Source organism: Ctenopharyngodon idella, chromosome 15, assembly GCF_019924925.1.
Source record: "Ctenopharyngodon idella isolate HZGC_01 chromosome 15, HZGC01, whole genome shotgun sequence".
Taxonomy (NCBI): Eukaryota; Metazoa; Chordata; class Actinopteri; order Cypriniformes; family Xenocyprididae; genus Ctenopharyngodon; species Ctenopharyngodon idella.
The window spans coordinates 16,814,098-16,838,814 of NC_067234.1; the positions used below are offsets into that span (position 1 = coordinate 16,814,098).

Sequence of the window (24,717 nt, forward strand, 5' to 3'; positions counted from 1 at the left end):
CATTCACATTCACTTCATCTGAACTGACAACAGATATAAAGCACATGAGATTTCAGAGCTTTCTCTTTTCTTTCTTCAACTGCAAATTATCTCGTTAACTTATCTTACAAAGAAATTCCTGGGAGAATATACCCACTTAATCAACATTAAACAGAGCAATGTCTGACATATTATATATTATATAAATAAAAACGAAATAAAACAACTAAATGTCATACATGCATGTCATCACATACTCTGATTCTTTTTCTAACAGTATATCCCTATATAGTTGATTAATAATATCAAACTATCACAAATTGGCTCAGTTTGCATGAACCAATGCACATCAAACAACATGTGACGCAGTTGATTTTAACAACTCATATGATTGAACTCCGACTGTTTTTTTTATGACAAACTATCCTTTATCTCTTTTTTCAACATGCATATTTCAATATTTTCTCATCATCAGTTAGTTATCAATCATATTTCTTACCGTAAACCATTAATTGAACACATACGACTGATTACAGAGCAATAACAGAGGAACAAAATAACGGAGTTCCTCGAAATAAAAAGTACAAAAATATGTTTCTTCCCCTGGATTCGACTGGAAAAGAACTTAAAACTTTTTCTTTACACTCTATATTACTCTCTTTTAAAATATTTGCACTCTGAATCAACAATCTTCTATCTCCGCGCTCTCTCTCTCATTCGTAAAATGGCTCCTTTCTCAATTATTTCGCTCATCAGAGAACAGCAGTCACTACACTTTTTTTTCTTCAAATTAAGAGTCTGTTAACCACCCTAATTTCAAGGGGTTACAATACTAAAATATGCAATGTGCTAAACATGCTACAAACATTCTAAAACATGCTAGCAACACTTAGCTGAGTGCTAACTTTATCGTCATGAAACAGGAAGTTGTTGTGACTCAAGCATAATGTCCAATCTGCCTCAAACGTCACGTTTGATAAGTGCCCTGCCTGAAGACATCTACACACCAAAATTTAGTTACAGTCATATCGCCACCAGCTGGTAGCAGGAAGTGTGGCAAATACAAATGCCTGATGTAGTCCTCCTATATTTATATACTTAAATGGATATTTAAGTATATACCGTGCTCTATTTTCCTACAGTCACCGGGTATATATATATATATATATATATATCTTTATGGAGAACTAATTTGTTCATATTCATTCTCTCTATTTCATGACAAAGAATCTTTATTTTCATTCTCTCACCATGACTACTGACTGTAATGTAATATTAACTGCAGGTCTAGTGTCGATTCTCTGTGAGAAAATAGAATCAGAAGCACTTTATTCATAAAGTAATAATACACAAATCCTCAAATCCAACATATATTCCACAATTATTTATTTATTTTATTTTTTACTTATTTATATTCACACACACACACAAAAAAAGTCTAGTATAACAAGTATGCACACATAACAATAGTTACTTGGATATAATTTGAATGTCTTCACAATTACAAAGAAATTCACACCAAAAGATGAAATCATATTATTATTAAATTATCTGACGATCCTTGTTAAACATTTCAGTTTAACGAGAATGATCCTTACAGTTAAACCTGTGTACATTAACATCCAGAACACCACATTAAGAAACTTTTTTTTAATTATTACATTCAATTATAATTATTATTTTCTGTTTTGAACAACAGATGCATTTTTACGTGGACCAACTTTGTTCCTTTTCAAAACCAAAAAGAAAGCTATTCTGATATCTTTAGTTTTAATTCCGTATATGACTGGATTGACAACTGGAAGGACTGTGTAAATCATCAACCCACAAATCCTCTGTGCACTGGAAGAAAAATTAGGGATCCGATATGATAAAATAGCAATGGTTGTCACTATTTCAAAGAGAAAAAATGTACCGATCTGGGCCATACATGTATTTACAGCCTTTATTTTTGAATCAGCATGTGTTTGTTTTATACACGTGATGAGAATTTGCGTATAAGAGTACAGCTGGACAGAGACACTGATTACCTGCATAAATGCTGTTACAGATAAACCATAAATGTTGTTCACTGTAAAATCCCCTCCACATGAAAGCAAAAGCAAAGATGGGTTGTCGCAGTACACATTAGCAATGAAAGACTTACATTTCTCCATTCTAGATTGAAGAGAAAATAAAACAAGTATTAAGACAAGGTCCAGGCTCCATGCCAATGAAATGAGCCCACATATTCTGCCAGGAGTCATAATAGAATGGTATCTGAGTGGGTTGCATATTGCTATGTACCGGTCTATCGACATGGCTGCCAGTAGAAAAAGTATTGCACCGCCATACATATGTACCAAAAAAGCCTGAAGAACACATGTAGGGTAATACACATCATTTGTTCCTGTTATAATGTCTACAAGCACCCTGGGCAGAGCAGAAGTGATTCCAATTAAATCAGTTAGAGGGAGGCTGAACAGGATGTAAAACATCGGCTTGTGAAGGTTTCTTTGGGTGATTATCAGTCCAAGAATGGTTCCATTACAGAACACAGAGAACACATAGATCAGAGCTCCAAAGATGAACACAGGATATATTGCTTGTGGATGGACATCAAATTTTGCAATTTTAAGGTTGAATGTGAAAGTAGGATATGAAAGGTTTACAGCCATTAAAAACCTTAATGGAAAAAAAAAAAGGAATGATGATGTGCATTTTTACCATTAAAAATTTTGCAAAATAGGACATGTAAAAATTTAAAATTTGTTCATCTTTAATGCATACTTACCTTTGCAATTTATGTCACAATAATTCTTGTATGACCTGAATGCACCTTATGCTTTATGCATACTGTAAGCTATTGTACAGCATTGCCTTTTATGTAGATTTATGTTCACAGAAAAGCATCATGGGACTTGAAGTCAAAGTTCAATTGATGCTCTTCGGGAACTTGATGGGATTTGAAGCCGGATGATGTAATATCTCTGTCTAAAATAGAACTGAGATGTGCACTGCATTTCAACCCTGTTTCAGCTGGATTTGCCATCTTAGATCAGTGAAAAAGCTTGTTTGAAAATGTTTATTTTCTTATTCTTTCAATGGTCATTAAACCATAAAACATAGTTTTTGAGATGTTAACAGATTAGTGTTGCACATTATTGAAAACAATGATACCACACAGTATTTTGAACACTAAAGGGTGGAATGAAATACAAAACTTTTGCCCAGATTTTTTGAGTTAGTTGCTGAAAGTCAGAGCAAGTAAGACAAGTTTTAGTTTCAGAGCAGACTATGCCTACAATTCCATCCAGTCAGAAGATATCAAACATTTTATTTATTTATTTATTGAGTGTCCACTACAAAGGGGAAATCATCGCAGACTATGCTATTATTTTTATCATTATATTTACACATTATTCATGAGAGGTAATCCAATCACTGCACTGACTGCTGAATAAGATCACAACACAGTGGATTATTCAAAAAAATACTGTACATGTGGAGGCTGAAGCTCATATGTACGGAAGCAGATTTCCACCACAAAAAAATAAAAATAAAATAAAAAAATCATGCTTTGATCATAATTATGACATGAAAATGATGACATTTTGTATGTTCACATTATGAAATGAATACATGCTAAGTCATGATTTACTTTAATAAACTTCTCATGGGTTCAGCTGCAACTCGCCTCAGTGGACTTTCATGACAAAGTCAAAATTATGACATACTAAGTCATAATTATGACATAATTGTGAGATTTGAAGGTTGAAATTATGACTGTCATGACTGTCATAATTTAGACTTTTTTGTCAGTTTCAACTATTTATGTTATAATTATGATTTAGTATGTCATAATTTAAACTTTTCAACTTATAAATATGGCTTAGAATGTCATATTGCGAAATATTTCAATATTTTCCAGAGCGCTTTCAGTGCAGAGTCACTGCAGAGTCTATGATGGCCAGCTTCGCCTCTCTGGATGTCCAGTGGGGTGGAGGGATAGAGCTCTCCACCTCTCTGGACGTCGAATGGGGTGGAGTATAGGGTTAGGGTAGGGTTAGGGTGTGGTTGCACATTCGTGCTCCATTTTTTTGCGCTCTCTCTAGAGTGAATGCATCCTTATCTGTGTGTGCTGCCTCACTAGTTCTAGCTTACAGGGACCCGCACATGACATGCAGTAAAAAAAAAAAAAATAGTAGGCTACATCATCCGCATGATTTACTAATTCGTTCCCTCGATTTGCTAAATCGTTTCATGTGCGGGTCTCCATACTAGCTTGAGTGAGCGCATCATATACAGGTACGTGCAAATGATCAATCAGTGTAATTTCAGACTTTAGTATGCATGTCCACATTCATGGTACTGGTAATATTTATTAGATTTAGCTAGCTAGTGTTATGTTGTAATACTTAATATTTGAAACAACCCATTAAATTCATTAAACATCTATTTAAGACAGGTTGGAGGTTATCCTTGGAGGATTTTTAAGAACATTCTTTTCGGGAATATGAATACTTTTTAAATTTGATCTTAAGAACAATCTTAAGAAAAAAGATTAGAACATTCTTAAGAAAAGAAATATTCTTATCTTTTTCCTTAAGTTTGAAAATAAGAAGAAACTGGCAGTTAAGAAGAATTTTATTCTTAAGAATGTTTCGTGAATCTGGCCGCAGAAGGAGGCAGATGTTATTTCGTCTCTAGAAACTTAAACGCTGATTGCCTCTAGGACCTTAAAGCGCCAATCGTGTTTATACTCAATCACTTCCCTCAGATCTTTTCTTCTCCCTCTAGCCTCACGCCTCCTCCGCGCTCTACCCTTCGAGGCAGTGGGAGTGCAGGTGTCAGTGTTGGCCTTCTGGACCTGCCTCCGGTCCTGAGACTGGGACGGACCAGCCCCCCTCGCAGGCTGAGGCATGGACCCAGACCAGCGTGGTATAAAAGTTTTAAAAGCAGCGGAGTGCGTCTTCACCTCTCTAAACTTTCTGACCACCATCTCCACGGATGTGCCAAATGGCTCAGATGGCAAAAACGGTGCATCAAGGAGAAAGTTTTTCTCTTTCTCACTGATATCGGCCAGGTTCACCCAGAGATGTCTTTCCGTAGCCACCACAGCCGCCATGGATCGACCGATCATGCCGGCAATTTGTTTAGTGGCACTAAGAGTCAAATCTGTGGTGCGGCGCAGCTCCTCAACCACCACAGGGGGAAAGCCCCTGGTCCAGGTCCTTCAGCAGATCAGCCTGGTAGGCCTGCAACACAGCCGTAGTGTGCAGTGCCGCACCAGCCTGACCTGCTGCTGCTGCATATTTGCATAATGGGCATGACCGCATACCCCCTTGATGATTTATATAAGAGATCACTGATGTGTTGTCAGTACGGACAAGTACATGATGGCCTCTCAGGTCTGGGAGGAAGTGTTTGAGTGCCAGGAACACAGCCATAATCTCCAGGAAGTTTATGTGCCAAGAAAGATGATGGCCCCACCACAGACCCTGAGCTGAGAAACCACTCATGATTGCCCCCAGCCGGTGAGGTTTCAAGGTTTCTTCCACACGACACAGGCATGAAGGCCCCGCCGTGTGACCTTGATCATGTGATCAGCAGCAGTGGGACCCGAGCCGCAGGGAACATGAGCCGAGGCGCCTTCCTCGAAGCGCACCAAGCAGGAGCAGAGCGTTCTCAACGGCATGTTCGGTTCGAAGAACACTGCTAACGGCACAGGGAATAAGCAGGGGTGGGTTTACATTATTGGGGGTACTAAGAAAATCTCCGGTAAACACACTACTGGGAATAAGGGAACAGCGATACATCACTTTACAGGAAGTACAGAGGAAAAATCACCCAACTGTCATTGTGCATTGTGCAAATTGTCATTTTATTTTCATATGGCATGACAGTACAGCTTCAAATCTGTGAATAGTCAATTAATAGCCACAATAGTCAAACAAATATAATAAACATAAATTTTGATTATATTACATTAGATACATGTGTGTTTTGTATATGTGTTTTATATATATTTTGTATATGTATTTTATATATTCTAAATTCGTAAGTAAATTAAATTACAATAACTACTTGAGTAGTTTTTTCATTGGATACTTTTTTACTCTTACTCAAGTAACTATTAAGATTATTACTTTTACTCCAGTAAATATTTCTATAAGTACTTGTACTTTTACTTGAGTATTTTATTGAGTATATTCAGTTTTTGGATAATCTACCCACCTCTGTGAATATATGCCTTGAAATTAGTGTTACAAAATGCAATTACATCAACAATTATGCATACAGTATATGGAGATTATATTAAAAGTTTGAGAGTATATTTGCTGTACATTTAGGCCAAAGCATGACTAACCCACAATCTCTTTTTGACGGTTATGGATTGAGATGGACTGGTATAAAGGTCTAGGGTCCCAGAGACACCAGTGATTTACACAATTATTTTAAAAACAGGAAGAAAAAAAAAAAAAAAAAACTTTTTCTAAATTTACCTCTGAATTTTTACATTAGATTACATCTGACCTAATTAAAACCCAGTAGATATTAAAGCTTTAACGCTCTGTTTTACCATGCTCATTTACACATACACTTTTCAGAAATATGGAAAATTTCATAGTAATGGTGCGCGCACACACACACACCCTGCTACAATTTTATAATTCTGCACTAATAACACTAATATTTAAGAGTTTTATTGGACTTCTTGGCATAAGTGACAAAAATACATTTTACAGATATTTTACATTTTAGAGAGTTTTAGCAGATTATTTCGTAATTCATGACTGTTCAATCCATAAACTATTGGATTCAGAAGTGGAGGCACTAGAAAAATGAGCATCCCCATAATCTTTTGCATGTCTGCGTTTATGTTTTTGAACCTGTGTGACAAGATAGTGAAAGTTCCAACAACCTCATATATGATAAAAATGGCCAGTTGAGAAACACAGGTGTTGATGGCCTTGCTTTTGGCATCAGACCTACTCGTGACCAAACAGGCAATCAAAATCTTCACATAGGAAAATACTTGAATGGAAATGCTAATAATCTGCATCATGGCTAAACTGCACAAGCCTACGATGTTATTAACTGTGGTATTTTCACAGGTCAGCTTAAGGAGAGAGGGATTATCACAAAACACATTCAAAATGATAGATCTGCATCTGGAATACTTGCTATGCAAGGAAAACAGTAAAACAATGAAAAAAAGATCAAGGCCCCATACAAAAGCAACAATTCCCATCACAAACCGTGGTGTCATGAGAGCATTGTATCGCAGAGGCATGCAGATGGCAATATAGCGATCAAAAGCCATGGCAGCCAGGATGAACAAAACACCACCCCCATACATGTGGAGCAGAAAACCCTGGAGCACACAGAGGGGATAGTATGTATTATTGGTTTCCAGCACAATGTCAGAGAGAACCTTCGGAAGCATGGAAGTGATTCCAACAAAATCATTTAGAGGAAGACTGAACATAATGAAGTAAATAGGCTTATGGAGACTTTGTGTCACAATGATGAGAAGCAACAGGGTCAAATTACAAAAGGCACTGAACATGTAGATAAAGATGCCAAAAAGAAATATGGGATATTTTGCTCCTGGAGGGATAGAAAATGGATCCAGGGTTAGCTCAAAACTAACTATGATGGATAAGTTCTCCATTATGACTGGAATCTGTGGAAAATAAGAGTAAATTAGTACTTTGGCATTCATTTCATTAAATCCCCAAATTGACACTTTATGAAATGAAAAAAAATATATATATGCCTTAAAACGTTTGTCAGTATGTCACTCACCTCATGCACCCTTGATTATTATCCCTCAGTTTAAAGAGACTATAGTATGTTTGTTGATGTCATCTAAAGTCAAGTTGAAAGGCTTTTGTTTTATATAGACAGTATCTTACTGACATCATCCACATTATAACCCCTGGAGACAAATAATGTGAAAATGCATTATAGTTGTCACAAGCTGGCAATGTTAAAACATAGATTCTTACATACATTTGACACAAACATGCATATCGCATATCACATATACTAATTAATTCCAGCACTGAAAAAAATCTACTTACATCATAAATGTGTTGCAATAAAATAAAATAATAATAAACATAATAGGGTCCATTTTAAATTCATGGCCATTTTAAGAGGTAGCATGTTTTCCTTGAGTAGAAAAGGGGGTTTATTGATAACCAAAAGGGGAAATTTAGTGGACTCATAAGACAGGGGCGGTTCTGGGCCATTTTTATGTGGGCTTTAGCTCCCCTATCTGTCGTCTCAGCCCCCTTAAAACTATAGTCACCTTTCTGAATGATCGTGCTAATGCTGCTTCCTCAAGAAAGTTTATCGTTTTCACATGTTTTTAAGTCTTACCATTTTAAACATTCAAGTGATTTTAAGCCATTAAATCACAAGGCGCTGTGAAAGAAAACTCATGCGCTGTCAATGTGCTTTAGTGCGCAGCACGCATGGTAAACAATCTGACTGTCACAGCGCACAAGTTCTCTTTCACAGCGTCTTGTGATTGAAAGCTGCCTCTCAGACAGCACTGAAGTAACAAGTTCCTTTTCAGTCTGTCACTCTTGACGTCTCGTCAGAGGAGACCGGCGAATTGGGATCTCGCTATAGAGGCCAATCTACTTCGAGTGTAAACTAAATGAGCCAATGCACATTGGCATGCAATAATTACATTCAGCTGCTCTGCCTCACACCGCGGGTATAAATGAGCAGCAGGCGCAAGCGCATCAACTTTTCACTTCGGAGCTGAGCTGTTCTTCTTTTGACTACTCTGCATCTAAAAGAGTGTTTTCTTCGAGCCAGTTCTGTGGGACAAGCCTCTTCAGCATGTTAGCGAGACAGCACTTCAGCGGTGGCCGCGTTCTCCAGCTGATTTCAAACAAAGCTGCTGTTTATTCAGCTGTGAGTGAGAGCACACTAACAGGCTGCACTATTCCCTGTCAGTGTTGCATTGGCTGGTTCCCCTGTGTGCTTCAGCTCTAAAAAAAAGAGCGTTTATCCCTAAAAGAGCTTGCACGGGTGTGAGTTTGCATCTTTTTAAAATGACATTTCACCCGTGTGTTTCTGGATGCGGTCGTTACCTTGCACCGTCGGACGATCACGATCGCTGTCTCATGTGTCTGGGCGTTAAGCACACTGAGATGGTGCTCGTAGATTCATGTTCCCACTTCGGTAGCATGGCCATCTCGGAGTTGCGGTCACAGCTCCAATACCTCAAGAGAGGTGGGGTTCCCGTGCCTCTGCCTCGATCTAGTTCTCGTCCTGGTGGAAACCAGGCGAGAGCTACTTTAGGCAGTCGCATGGATGACCTGACCATTACGGTGAAGAACCAACCATCGGTTCCACCCCCCTCTTGCACTCCGCAGCCAGTGGAGCTGCTGGTGGAGCGTGCTGGACCATCTGCACAATGTGTACCAGCCGTATCCTTCGGCACTCCTCCCGACGACCTGATGTCGATCGTTGCATCGGAGGGTGAGCCAGATCCCTCGGGGGATGATGATTCGGCTGGGTTGCCTCCTCCGGGAATGGTAGTGTCGTTTGAGTCAGACCCTGAGTTGATGCATATGCTTCCCAGGACGCCAAGAAGGTCAGGCTCATGTGGAATCCTCCACCGTGTCCCGAGCCTTCCCTGTTGGATGACTGGTTTCTCAGGGCGGCCCGTGCTGGTTCTTAGCGCCCCGCCACGGTACCATTCTTTCCGGAAGTGCATGAAGAGCTTACCAGGTCATGGACAGCACCTTTTACTGCAAGAAACAGACCTGGTTTCTACTGGTTTCCCCCCAGTGGAGCAGTCGGTTGCAATTGTCGATGCAATTGTTTCCAAATACTGCCTCTACCTGGCATGGTGACCTTTCGCTCCCCTCACGGGCCTGTAGATATTCATCTCTAGTCTAACTGAAAATGCCTACGGAGCCTGCGAGGAGGCTGCCTCCAGACCCCTGCCAAAAAGTATGGCAGCAAGTGTAAGGGCAAGAGGCCCCTGAGATGGGTGACCCAGGGATGGAGGGAACAGCTCTTCATGAGATGGTGACCACACCACACCTTCCCCTGGAGGAAGGCCATGTGGAGAATCTTTTGTTTCATTTTGTTTCTGTTCTGTTTCTGCTTTTGTTCAGTACAAAGTCCTACCCTTCGGGCTGGCCCTGTCGCCCTGCGTCTTCACGAAAGTCATGAAGGAAGCCCTTGTTCCCATGAGAGAACACAGCATTCACATTCTCAACTATCTCGATGACTGGCTCATATTAGCATAATCCTGAGATCATTTATGCGAACACAGGGACCTGGTGCTCCACCATCTCAACCAGTTGGGTCTACGGGTCAACTGTAAAAAGAGCAAACTCTTGCCTGTGCAGAGGATCTCTTTTCTCGGGATGGAGCTGGATTTGGTCAAACAGACAGCACGCCTCACAGAAGAGCATGTTCAGTCAGTGCTGAACTGCTTGAATACACATGGCAGCCCCAGTAACACTGCTCGGTTTGCTTCATATGAGACCGTTTCAGCACTGACTTTACGACTGCGTTCCGACATAGGCGTGGCAACATGGCACTCAATCGAGGAAGATCACACCGGTCTGTCGTTAGACCTTCAGCCCATGGTTGGACTCTTCATTTCTTCGGGCAGGAGTGCCCCTAGAACAGGTGTCCAGGCATGCTGTGGTGTCCACAAATGCCTCTGCCACGGGCTGGGGTGCCACGTACAACGGGAATGCAGTGTCAGGGGTTTGGACGGGACCCCAAATGCATTGGCACATCAACTGCCTCAAGTTGCTTGCTCTAGGCTGCCTCAAAAGGCCGCTACAGGTCAAAGACATGCTGGACCGTACGGACAACACTGTGACTGTTGGTCTGTGCTCCTGTTGCATGTTGCAACTCGCCCACCATCTCCTCCTCTGGAGTCAGAAGCATCTGAGGTCACTTTGGGCCATTCACATTCCTGGCAAGCTCAACCATGTGGATGACGAGCTCTCATGAGCTGGGCTCCCAGGAGAATGGAAACTCCATCCCCAGGCAGTCTAGCTGATTTGGAGACGTTTCGGAGTGGCACACAGCTGGCCCTGGGGCCTACGCAAATATGCGTTTCCCTCAGTGAGCCTACTCAGGGAATATGAGGAGCAGGTCTTGCCAGTTCCACCCTGGCCCAACCATACCTGGTTTCCAGAACTGATACTCCTTGCGACAGCCCCTCCCTGGCGGATTCCACTGAGGAAGAATCTACAGAGACTCTTCTCCTGGGCGCTGGCACGTGGCGCCTCGCTGACAGTTATCTGTAGAGCTGTGGGCTGGGCGACACCTAACGCTTTTGCTAGATTCTATAATTCTTTGTTTTGAGCCGGTATCCTCCTGTGTTCTCACCTCAAACGGGTAGTGGCACTGAGAGGCCCTGGCTTAGTGTCGGCTTGCTGCGCTTAAATGCGCTTATATTGCTCCAGAGGACAAACCCTGTTGAGTTTCTCCATCACCCTCGGCAGCCAGACGTGGCGGAGAAAATGACATTCCTTGAGAACCAGTGCTAGGCTGGGTACCCATATGCAGTGACCATGAGGGGATCCCATATGTGTATTTCCACGGTTCAGCTCCTAATCGGAAACCTGTGTCTCTCTCTTGGCAGAGCCCGCTTTGCCGTCTCTGCCTGGTGTACCCTCCTCCCATTGGGTGAGAGCCACCTCAGAGACTTCCATATGTAGTACGGCCCTACGGGGTTAGTCCATAAGTGTATTTGCCACTGAGAACCTCCTGTGGAGGATGTGGCCTATGGAAAGGGCACGCTTTCCCAGTGTTATCCAAGTGGGCAGTGATCGCCTTCTCTGGGTAAGCCCTATCCCACCTCCCAGAGGTATGGAGGGATCAGGAGGCTTACGCAGGGCACTGGAAGGGCAGCAGCTATGGCATTTTGGTAGGGATCCCAATTCGTCGGTCTCCTCCGACGAGATGTCGAGAGTGACCGACTGAAAAGGAACATCTCGGTTTACGTATGTAATCCTCGTTCCCTGAAGGAGGGAACGGAGACCTCTCGTCCCATCACCATAGCTGCTGATCCACCGCAGGGGTATCCGGATCACCTGCTCGGCTCCTCAGGGAAAACCTGATATGGGCTTGCACCTGCTGCTCATTTATACCCTCGCTGCGAGGCAGAGAAGCTAAATACAATTATTGCATGTCAATGTGCATTGGTTTGTTAGTTTACACTCGAAGTAGATTATGGACAAAAACAATAACTTTATTTATTTATTTAGGCAAGACCAGTAAATGTTTTGGCAGGGCAAATAAATATATAATCTAAAAAAAAATTCTTAGTGTTTCGCCCTGAGTCCATATTTCCCTTTCGAAAGGGAACTCGAGCTGCGTCAGAGCGCTAGGGAATGCCTCCGCGTGAACCGGTGTCTGAAACACATATCCAAACTTGGCAATATCATATTGACCGGCATTAGCCCATGACATCATAACAATACGACCCACACATATATAAGGGGCGCCCAAATAACATGTCATCCTCTAATCGTCTTCAGGGACTGTCATGTGTGAAGCACTATCTGGCAAAATGAAATGCACAGAGAGGTTTATTAAGTGTTTCGATCCATGTCCTGACACTAGATGAAACACACAAGCTATGTGTTCTCTGTCTGGTGGAAGAGCACGCATGGTAAGTACTTGAAGGAGCTGTCTATGCAAACTGTGAGCGCGTTCCTTCAAGAACGCTCCATTCTCGTCTGGGTCTCAGATCATTATTGTTTAGCATTTCTCTTGCAAAAAATTTGAACTTTGACACTGAAAGCTCAGACTCTACCATCTAAGTCCCTTAAAGTGACATCTCGCTTAGATGGCTGGGCATACGCGGCAGCGGGTCAGGCTGGTGCTGCTCTGCACATGATGGCTGTGTGGCGGGGCGTCAGGTTGACCTGCTGAGCGACTTAGACCAGCATGTCGCTAAGGTTTGAGTCCTCAACCAGACAAGTTGGGCCTGGCCTGTCCTGACCCGAGGGCCATGGACAGGGCCAGAAAGCGAGTGTCACTTCTCGTGCACCCCTCCATGGAGGGACTGGACAGAGAAGGCGAGACTCTAGGAAGAAGAAGGATCTGAGTGAGATGATTCTTCAAGAACGCGGTCAGTGCCATGGATGGATCTCCTCATTCTGAGGCTGATCAGAACTACCCTCTCCATTCTTCTTTAACCTCAGGCGCTTCTTACATCAGGCCTGTGGCTGATGGTCTGCCAGTTAAAAAAAAAATGGCTTGATAGTGAGAAGACCCTTTCAGGCTTGTGGGGTGGAGGACCACACATTGTGAATGGTGGTAGGTCGCCACCCTGTGGCCGCAGGTGGAACTGTTACTAGGTCTTTTTTCATTTTAAATACTAAAGTATTTCTTTATAGACCTATGTTCCCTGTGTAAGCTCTTTTTAGGGTGGACCATCACGGTTTCCATGGTGATAGGTCGCCACTCTGTGGCTGCAGGTTGAACTATTTTAAGATCTTTTTCTGTAAAACAAAGGAGAATAGATTGTTAAATACTAATGTATTTTTAGATCGCTATCTCCTGTGTAGGATTTGCTTCTTTTAGGCCCTATGGAGTGGAAGACCTCACATTCTTCATTGTGAGAGGCCGCCACCCTGTGGCCGTAGGGTGAACCGTTTTAGGTCTTTTGGGCATTCATCTATTTTAAGTGTAAAACATAGTAAAAAAAAAAAAAATATATATATATATATATGTGATTTTGTAGGGCCCTGAAGTCACTGTAGGTTGGCTAGAACGATTTTAGAGAGAAGTACTATTATTTGACTACTTTATATGAGTATGGTTGGTTTTGCTTGTCACATGTTCTCTGGCGAGACCACTGCTCTTTATAGCTCTTTTAATATTTTTGGGTGGGCTGGCCCCCTCCCACTTGGGAGTGGTTTGGAGGCCACCACCCCTTTGTAGGCTGGCCCTCGTCAGGCCGTCTTGAGAGTCACCTCAGGATAGGGTAGTTTTTCTCCTCCTCTCATGGCTTTGAGAGTTTTTTGTATCAAATAGACGAGCTCCTTCGTACTTCAGTTAGATTTAATGTCTAGCGTCGGCCCACAGGGCCGTCTGACATTGTTACCTGGTTAGTGTCACTCATCCTAAAATTAATTTAGGATAGCTAATGCTTTCATGGTATTTTTTAGCCACCTTAGCAGTGTCAGTTGGAGTGATTATGCCTCCTCTCTGCTGAGAGTTGTTCTGTAGAGGCCGCTGCTCCGAGGAGCGCCAGGTAGATCTATGCTTTATGGGCTGGCCCTCACCGGGGCCGCCTTGATAGCTGGCCTAGGCTAGGGATTTAGGCAGTCTGCTATGCATTTCTGCCTTTGGCCCCTCTTCAGTGAGTGTAGGTCCCCTTTTGTTTTTGCATCCCTAGTGCTGGCCTCCTCTCAATTGAGAGTCATTCAGCCAAGGCCCGCCCCCTCCTGCATTGGGTTTTAATGCAGGCTGGTGTAGAGGCAGAATAGACGGTTTAAACCCTTTATCTTTGCGAATAGTAAAAATGCTCTTTGCTGTGGCCCTGCATTTCAGAAGCTAGTTACTGTTAGGCCCTAGCTTGACTCCCCTAAGCTCGCTGAAGCCGTTTCTAGGAAACAGGCCCCCATTCCCCTAGGGCTGAGCGCAGATACTGTTTCTGTCGCTTTGGAGTCATTATGGTATGCCTGTACCCTGTAGCATTCTCAGGGTCATGCGAACTGTACTCACTTGTCAAATACAAGGTTTATTTGAGTCATTCGCTTATAGCTTTGTTTTTTGTTTTTCTGCCCTTCACCATTGTGGCTCAGGTCTAGCAGTAATTTGACCTTCACTTCGGGCTGGTCATTTAGTATGCTCCCTTGTAGCCTTAGCATTGTCACAAGCTGACACCTGTGTTCGTCTGGAGTAGCTGGCCCGAACGGGCCTCATCCAGGGCATCTGCCGTATGTTTGTACTCCCCTTGCTTAAAGGGTAAAAAGTGTTTTTATTGAGTACACTGCTCGTCGACGATGTGATAGGTCCCATGCCTAGGCATTGTTTAAACAGTCTATTTCTGCTACTAAACTTGCTGTAAAGTAGTAGTAGGCCTTAGCAGGCCTCCCTTCAGAGTGAGTCCCCACCATGTTGGGCTCTTAGCAGCCAGCACATGCTTTGTCAGGTAGTTGGCCTTAGCAGGCCTCCCTGTTAGCAGCCCCCAGTAAATGGTTTCCTGGTAGCTTATTTATTTTTATCAGATGGTAGGCCTTAACAGGCCTCTCTGTGTTGAGCCCCCATCATTGCGGATGTTGTAGTAACAAGACACGCTCTGGGTACTTGGCCTTAGCAGGCTTTCCTGTGAGCGAGTCCCCAGCACTTTGGGTATGTGACAGCTAGCAGAGATTTGCTGTCAGGTAGCAGGCCATGGTTGGCCTCCCTGTGGGCAAACCCCCAATGATTTTGGGGCTCTAAGCAGCTAGCAATGACTTGCTATTGGATAAGTAGGCCTTAGCAGGCCTCTTTGTGAGCGAGTCCCCATATAGTGTGGGTAGTTTTTAGCCCCGTCTTGCTGGAACGTGGTAGCCAGGAGATTTGCTCGGGTTGTTGGCCTTAGCAGGCCTCCCTGTGGGCGAATCCCCAGTATGTGGGTTTTTGGCAGCTAGCAATGGCTTGCTATCAGTTGGATGGCCTTAGCAGTGTGGGTGCTGTATTTAGCCACTTAGAACTGGCTACCAGGCAGCTGGCCTTAACAGGCTGCCCTGGAGGCTAGTCGCCAGCAGTAATGGGTTTTCTGGTAGAGAAGCATGGGTTTGCTTCAGATTGTAGGCCTTAGCAGGCCTCTCTGAGGGCGAATCCCCAGCAATGTGTCTCAGGTTACGCATGTAACCATGGTTCCCTGAGAACGGGGAACGAGACACTGCATCTCTTAGCCATGCCTCGGGGCCCGCCTGCTTACAGTCTCTAAAGACAATAAGTGGATGACATGTTATTTGGGCACCCCTTATATACTTGCGGGTCACATTGTTATGATGTCATGGGCTGACGCTGGTCAATATGATATTGCCAAGATTGGATATGTGGAAGACATCTAACTTCTCAAAATCAGATGAGTATTTACCATTGAATTCCTCAAAATCTTAATGTCTTAATGACAGGCTGAATATTCCTATTAGAATCTCAAACAAAAAAAGAACATAACTCATAGCTTGCAAACACACATAATTAGTTTGCACATGATGATAGGAACAAAAGAGAAAAATTCCCATCTGCTCAGTTCCCTCCGCATAGTAAATATATACTGCGGACCCGTAATATAAGTGTTGCTTCGGAAAACGCAATATCCGAGCCAGTATGGATGATATCCTCAACCAGATGCTGATGTTGAGGAAGGATCATCGTCCTTTTGTGGAGTTTGTGGATTTACACCTTGTGGATGTGCAGATCCCTTCCTCACTGTGGGAGTCATCAAGAACGGCACCGCCATCTCCGACTCTCCAGTCCATATTCGATCACCAGCAGTCATCTCTCTATCTGCTCCAGATAGGATTCATCATAAAGCACGTAGAGCCATCTACTGTTAAAAACTAAGCTCAGAATCTATTTGAGAGAGAATAGCAATGCATTCGTAAAATCTCAGAATAGATCCAGAATTATTTGTTGATTCGTGATGCATCGATTTATTGTCCCAGCCCTAATTTCAAATGAAAAAAACTGACTTTTACTACATTAGACTGGGCAACGTTCCTCTGATTACTTTATTTTAATGCAATACATGTTAAGAAATACAGTTTGTTCCAAGTGCGCGGTCTCTTTTTTTCTGGGGCATGAGTGATGCCCCATACACAAAGACTGTTCAAAGACTTCATCAAACAAGTTGGCAAAACTGTGTAAATTGGTTCGTGAATCAGTTTGAATTACTTGTTCTTTGCAGGCACTGAATCATCTAAAGTGGTTTCTCATTTAGAGTTGTAACAGGAAATGCCAGCTAACTACTTTAGTAGTTCTAATCTTTGCTTAGCATTGGTTGCCGCTATCAGTCTCTTGTCTTGACTTGTCTTGTCTTGTCTAGTCCTGCAGGCAGAGGTTCCCTGGCCACTCACAGTTTTGACCAAGAAGCAAGACCGATGCTGTGTCTGATTGTGCCCAGTGTGTCTACCCTCTTGTGTTGTGAGATCCTTCCTGGTCCATGTTGTTTCCCTTCGGTCTTGTTCAGCCTTACCATCACTGCTCTCCAACCCTCCGTCATCGAGGGCTGGACACAGCGGCCTCTCTCTCTGTCTGCCTGTCTTTGTGCCTCCAACCTCCCTATTGTTTGGACTGTTATCACCACCTCTCCCTCAATATCTTGTCTAATCACTTGTCTTGTCAATAAACCTGTCAACACTCATTCTGCGATTGAGTCTTCCCTCATAGATTCCGTGACAATTAGACCTAGTTGAACATCTGCGTATGTTGTCAGTGAACAATTTCACAGGTAGGCTATAGCTACATTCAATTTAATTTCAGGTAATACATTTTAAAACAAAAAGATTTCTACTCTTAGTACAAGATACCACTACAAAGTATGACATTACCAGTTTTTTTGGATGCCTTAATTTATACATCAGATAGGCTACCATTGTTAACAGTGTATGAAATGGACACCCGCCAACCCTCAATTTGTGGGTATTGGACAGTGGCGGGCGACCTGTTCGTCTTGAAAAGGAATGCCTTTGCTTAGAATTTGCATGCCCCAGCAGAAATGTACATTTGATTACATTTTGGAGAACAGGCTGAAGAAGATCCGCCCTAGTTGATTGTTGTTTGTGTCCAGATGTTCAGTAGCGGTCATCAGCTCAAGTAACTATTATGATTATTACTTTTACTCAAGTAAATATTTCTATAAGTACTTTTACTCGAGTATAGTTTTTGGATAATCTACCCAGCTCTGTGAATATATGCCTTCAAATCAGTGTTACAAAAGGCAATTACATCAACAATTGTGCTTACAGTATATGGAGATTATATTAAAAAGTATATTTGCTGTACATTTAGGCCAAAGCATGACAGCACTCTTTCTTCCCACGGTGAAGTTGTGAGTTTCCACTGAAAGTAATGCTCCCTAGTAATTATGAATCTATTGTTATAGATATAAAAAATGACTAACCCACAATCTCTTTTGGACTGTCCCAGAGACACCAATGATGTACATATTTATTACAAAAAAAAAAGAAAGAAAAAAAAGAAAAGGTTTTCTAAATTGACCACTGAATTTTTACATCACATTCATTTAACATGTTCATCTGACCTGAACAAAACCCAGTATATATTAAAGCTTTAACGCTCTGTTTTGCTCTGCTCATTTACACATGCACTTTTCAGAAATATAAAAAAGTTAATAGTAATGGTGCGCACGCACACACACAAAGTGATCAAAATAAACAGTTTGCAGAACGTAGTGTGTACATCAGAATCATGTGAAAATTCATGTTTTATACCACCAATCTCTGAGGCCCCCAAAAGTGTAATACATTTTTCATTAATGATATTTTCTTGGATGAAATCAAAGTTTAATGAAGTCCAGATGAAATTTTGTTTATATAAGATTAGCAAATGTCAAACTATCAACCTGAAAAATGAAGTGTATTTAGTAGATTAAATGTATTTTAGGCTAAATGCATTTTCTTGTGATTAAAAATGCCGAAAGTCATATTGTTGTTGCACCCCGCTACACTTTTATAATTCTGCACTAATAACACTAATATTTAAAAGAGTTTTATTGGACTTCTTGGCATAAGTGACAAAAATACATTTTACAGATATTTTACATTTTAGAGATTTTCCTGCGTATGAGTTTTAGCAGATTATTTCGTAATTCATGACTGTTCAATCCATAAACTATTGGATTCAGAAGTGGAGGCACTAGAAAAATGAGCATCCCCATAATCTTTTGCATGTCTGCGTTTACGTTTTTGAACCTGTGTGACAAGATGGTGAAAGTTCCAACAACCTCATATATGATAAAAATGGCCAGTTGAGAAACACAGGTGTTGATGGCCTTGCTCTTGGCATCAGACCTACTCGTGACCAAACAGGTAATTAAAATCTTCACATAGGAAAATACTTGAATGCAAACACTAATAATCTGCATCATGGCTGTAGTGAACAAGCCTATGATGTTATTAACTGTGGTATTGTCACATGTCAGCTTAAGCAGAGAGGGATTATCACAAAACACATTCAAAATGATAGATCTGCATCTGGAATACTTGCCCTGCAAGGAAAACAGCAAAACAATGAAAAAAAGATCAAGGCCCCATACAATAGCAACAATTCCCATCACTAACCGTGGTGTCATGAGAGCATTGTATCGCAGAGGCATGCAGATGGCAATATAGCGATCAAAAGCCATGGCAGCCAGGACAAACAAAACACCACCCCCATACATGTGGAGCAGAAAACCCTGGAGCACACAGAGGGGATAGTATGTATTATTGGTTTCCAGCACAATGTCAGAGAGAATCTTGGGAAGCATGGAAGTGATTCCAACAAAATCATTTAGAGGAAGACTGAACATAATGAAGTAAATAGGCTTATGGAGACTTTGTGTCATAATGATGAGAAGCAACAGGGTCAAATTACAAAAGGCACTGAACATGTAGATAAAGATGCCAAAAAGAAATATGGGATATTTTGCTCCTGGAGGGATGGAAAATGGATCCAGGGTTAGCTCAAAACTAACTATGATGGATAAGTTCTCCATTATGACTGGAATCTGTGGAAAATAAGTGTAAATTAGTACTTTGACATTCATTTCATTAAATCCCCAAATTGATCCTTTATGAAATTAAAAATAAGCCTTAAAACATTTGTCAGTGTGTCACTCACCTCATGCACCCTTGATTAATATCTCTCAAAAAGAAGACACTACAGTATCATGTCATCTACAAGGTCAAGTTGAAACGCTTTTGTCTTATATAGACAGTATCTTACTGACCTCATCCACATTATATCCCCTAAAGACAAATGATATGAACATGCATGATAATTGTCACAAGCTGGAAATGTTATAGCACAGATTCTTACATACATTTGACACACACATGCAATATCATTCATATACTAATTAATTCCAGCACTGAAAAAAATCTGTGTACATCAGAAATGTTGCAGTAACTTACATTAAAATAAAAATAATAGAGTTAGTTTTGAATTCATGGCATCTTGGCGACTAGCATGTTTTTTTTTTTTTGAATAGAAAAGGGGGTTTACTGATTCCAAAAAGGGAAAAATGTAGTGATATTAAACTCATAAGATGGACATACTGTCAGCTATGAAAGCAATATTTAACACTTGTTCGTAGTACTTTAAGGGGGCTTTTCACACAGGGCATGTTTACTGCGGTCTGAATACGAGTGTGTTTGTTCCTGGCACCCCCCACAGCATCGGTCTGGTTTTACACTCACTTGATTCTGTCAAACCCCATGCTGCATTTAACTCCACTTTTAGACATACACTAGTAGCAGACTCCCAAGTGATCAAGGTCTTAGGACGTCCCATTTACAAGTGCCCCTTGCAATGGGTTAAAATGGAACACCCTAAGCAATTTATCACCTTTGGGTAAATTAAATGCGAGCACTGTGAATTGTGACGTCACAATTATGTTGCATTGTGGTCTATGGATCTGCCTGAAGTGTACATATGAGTGATCAGTCAAAATCTTCCACTTGACAAAGTTGAACAGACTGTATGTCTGCGTCCGAAGTAGTATGTGTGTGGTCCGGACGTACTACATTTGTATCATTATCACATGACCTACCAGCATCAGCTGAGTCACTTCACCACCATTTACCATTCCTGTGGCCTCATGGGATTGTAAAGTGTTGTACACAGGTCATCCAGGAACTTTTTGCCTAATCTTTTATGAGTGCAGTGAATACGGACATACTTATTTTGTCACATAGTGTTTTTCGCCTACTATATAGTAGTAGGGAAGTATGCGATTTCGGATGCAGCCTATGTCTAAAAGTGGAGTTAAACGCAGCCTTAAAGTAGTAGTAGGAACTATTGCAATGTAAGCAATGACATACTTCCGAATGAACGAGAAAGAGTGAAGTTAGCAAGGGAAGAGCATAAAAAAGTGGACTTAAACACAGACCCTGTGCATTTGCGTTCATCTTACGTCATCACATGCACAGCGCATGATAAAAAACCTAACGCAAATCAATATGTTGTGGGGGGGGGAATCTATTAATCTGGTGCTATTATGCGCAGCAGAGTGAACGACTCTTGCATCTATCTATGTGCGTTGTATGAGAAAGCTGACTGCAAGCCATTTATTTGCCGCTCAGACTGCACTCAATCTGCACAATTACACTCACTCATATCCAAGCTAAATCATCACCACTGTCATCCCCTACATATATTTTGTTGAATTAATGAAAAACAACATGCATGTTACTTTACTTCCTGAACAAGTGCGGAGTGAGTTTGAGTTGCTTTTTACATTCATGTGAATTACGCTACATTTCCATTGCAACCCAGCTCATACCACCGGGTAGTCTCCAGTTTGGTAACATGGTGCACTCGTGGGTCCGCATGACAGCTTTCACATTACTAATTTTTAATGCAAATCGTGCCCTGTTTCGAACTAAACTGCCAGTATGCCAGGATTGTACATACATCTTTATGATCTTGTATCAATGCATGCTTGTTTTGTTCATGTCATAATGATCTTGTTGCCACAAACTCTTGGCTGAAAACTAAAATTTCATTCACATTTTTTAAACCTGAGATGCAGCAGACAGGCTCCATATAATCTTTATTGTGCTTAAGGCGCGTGCACACTGTGCGATTTTGGCCGCTATTTGGTCGTCTGAGACAAATTTTGAGAATCCTAAAAGATTTCTATAATCCTAGGCAAAAATCTGTAGTCTTTGATCGCTAGTTTGACATGTTCACCGACAACCGTTTAATGACCGTTGCGATCAAATTTTACCTCCGACGAAATTCTGGCAATGTCAGAAGATTTGGCACACAGTCCTGCAGTGTGACTTCTCCTACGACAAACGTCAGATTGTCTTCGTTTTTCAAGACAAGCAGTTATCAAAATGAACGCTAGAGATGTCTTTGTTAGCCACCATTTCAGTCCCCCGTGTAGTGCAGCTCACTGTCACCGAATGTGTGTGGCTTGACGATGTAAAACTTCGGACAAGTTTTCAAGCACGCGTCCGTTTTTAACACGTCTTGACTGTCATACAGTCTGACATATAGGACAGCTGAGATCCCACAGTGAGGATCATGTTCGTACAGTCTGACAAGCAACAATCGTAAAGGACTATTATAAATCGGACAGTGTGCACCCGGCTTTACTTGGTTTTGCATTACAGTTATCCTGACTCATTATCCTGTGATTTTTTAATTACCCCATTAATTCATATTTATGCACATGGATATCTATCAGTACTCACTGTTATTTAATTAGTAACACTTTGCACAAATATTTGAAGATTGTAATGTAAGATGTAATACAAAGTCACTCCACAATCTAATCAAGTCACATCCCCCAAAAATTCCTAAATTTATCCCTATTTTTTATGTAAAAATATAAATACTCAAAAAAGAAAAGTTTGTTGTTAATGTATAACTTGATAAGTACATTATATTTAAGGATACTGAATCTGAATAATAAACCAAATCTGAATAATATGAAATACTCACCCTGGCATATATTTATTGTGCCATTGGGACTTTTGGTCAGACCATTTCATCATCTTAAGTCATCTGATTAATGAGGCCTGTGGGAGAATCTATTAATGGCATCTAGTTGTGTTTGTCACAAATCATAAACCCTTGATAAACCTCTTGTGCTTCAAGTAAACTCACCAATTAGTTTTATCCAAACACCAACAATGTTGCTAATAAAACTTTGGGGATTTGTGTCACAGAGCCTATACTGACAAATGCTCCTAATCATTTTTGAATAATAACAAATACTTAATAAACAACTGAAACTTATTTACCAAGCACTTTTGCATTCAAGAAACATTTCTATCATGAACTAAAACATGTTATTGTGAGATCTCAGGCTTCAGTTCACAAATTTCTGCATCCTGTTGGTTGTACTAAGAATGTGTAACATGAACAAATTCAATGTGAGTCACTTCATTTATAAATCTGCATCATTAAACCTCCGTTACACACTTAAAAATAAAGGCTCCAAAACACGGTTTTCACAGTGATGCCATAGAAAAACCATTTTGGGTTCCACAAAAAAACTTTCATTATTTCTCTATAGACCTTATGTAGCTCCGCCCCTTTTCAGCGCTGCGCTCGTTGTCTTTTGACATCCGGTTTGTATTTCCACAGCGATCTTAGAGAGCCTTTTGTGCAATGCAAAAGTTCCATGGATGTTAAAGGTTCTTCGTGGAACCATAAATGCTAATAAAGGACCTTATTTTTAAGGCCCTGTTTACACTAGTGTGTTTTTGTTTTGAAACGTATAACTTTTACCTAACCCTCGAAAATGGAGACTTTTGAAAATGCTGCAGACCCCGTTTTAGTTTGAAAACTCCAGGGTTGCTTTTCTGTGTAAACAGACCAAAACGGAGACTTGATCACGCTTGAACGCTACTGGATCACGACAATAACAGACCATGGCTGAGTTTCCCAAAAACATTGTAAGCCTAAGTTGATCATAGATCATTGGTGGCTATACGATCAACTTATGCAGAGTTCACATTGCATGATTTTAGGCCCGATTTCTCTCGCCGACAGATTTAGCGAAAACGCTGACCAAATGCCTAAAATCTGAGGCAAATCGGTGCTCATTCATGCAAGTGACAATCACACAGTGTGAATTAACAAAGACGCGATCTGAGATAATCACAATGCGTCGCCAACACCTCTGAGAAAATCCTGTTGTGTGAAATGTGTTCTGACTGAAAATGATGTCGGCGATGACCGACAGCCAATGAGAGAGCAAGATACAGGGCAGCGGGAAGATCAGGGAGGAGTTATAGACCCGCGTCTCCCCAACCATTTCCTCCTCCATAATCTTTTTTTTCTTTTTCTCCTTTTCACTGCAAATTAGCACACAGACAGTTTGGATAGCAAGCTTCTTGCGGGCTAACATATTTAATAATAATTCCAGTCTCACGTCGAGAACTCCAGGTTAATGCGTGAACTTGCATTTCTTGCGTGTGTTTGGTTGTGAAACGTAGTTTGCTGACCAGACAGAGTTGTCAGCAATTCTTCATATTGTAAAGTCATGCGATGTGAAACCCCCTGTTGCTGATCTGTTGTGCATTGTGCACACAGCAGCGGTGTCAGATTAATTAGACGTATAAAATATGCTGTATTGAGAAGCACAGGTCTAAAAGAATCCAGTTACCAAAGATCTCTAGATTTATGTAAATTAAAACACTGACCCTACTGGGACTAAAGACCAGAGAGGAATCATATTAATTAAGTCTGGGCAAGGGACAGCCACTGTGAACTGTAGAGACCAAGGGCCTGAATTGAGTAAGTGAATTAAACCTCAGGCCACTTTAAATGAATGTAGAGTATAGTATGGCCTCTTGAGGATTAGAGAGGCCTAAGTGGAACCAGAGGCTCAGAGTTGCTGGACATTGCCCCTGCTGGTAGAGTTTGTAACTACACCTGCACATTGGGTCCAAAAAAAGTATCTTTAAAATTAGCAGTGTACTTTTATAAAATGCTTTTTTATGTTGCATTAGTAACTGATTTTTCTATGGCTTCTTAGAAACAGTGTAAAACATGTTTTTCTTCTGT

General features: G+C 41.3%; 3 protein-coding genes across 3 annotated transcripts; all 3 read right to left on the reverse strand.

Moving 5' to 3' along the window:
- Positions 1-1,655: 1,655 nt before the first annotated feature.
- On the reverse strand, positions 1,656-2,636 carry or71at1 (odorant receptor, family 71, subfamily AT, member 1). The gene has a single exon (XM_051862493.1). It carries the CDS (start codon positions 2,634-2,636, stop codon positions 1,656-1,658), a length of 981 nt encoding a protein of 326 aa, XP_051718453.1.
- Positions 2,637-6,712: 4,076 nt separating this feature from the next.
- On the reverse strand, positions 6,713-7,636 carry LOC127495568 (olfactory receptor 52B2-like). Its single transcript, XM_051862494.1, has one exon. It carries the CDS (start codon positions 7,634-7,636, stop codon positions 6,713-6,715), a length of 924 nt encoding a protein of 307 aa, XP_051718454.1.
- Positions 7,637-18,748: 11,112 nt separating this feature from the next.
- LOC127495055 (olfactory receptor 146-like) lies at positions 18,749-19,687 on the reverse strand. The gene has a single exon (XM_051861466.1). It carries the CDS (start codon positions 19,685-19,687, stop codon positions 18,749-18,751), a length of 939 nt encoding a protein of 312 aa, XP_051717426.1.
- Positions 19,688-24,717: the final 5,030 nt, after the last annotated feature.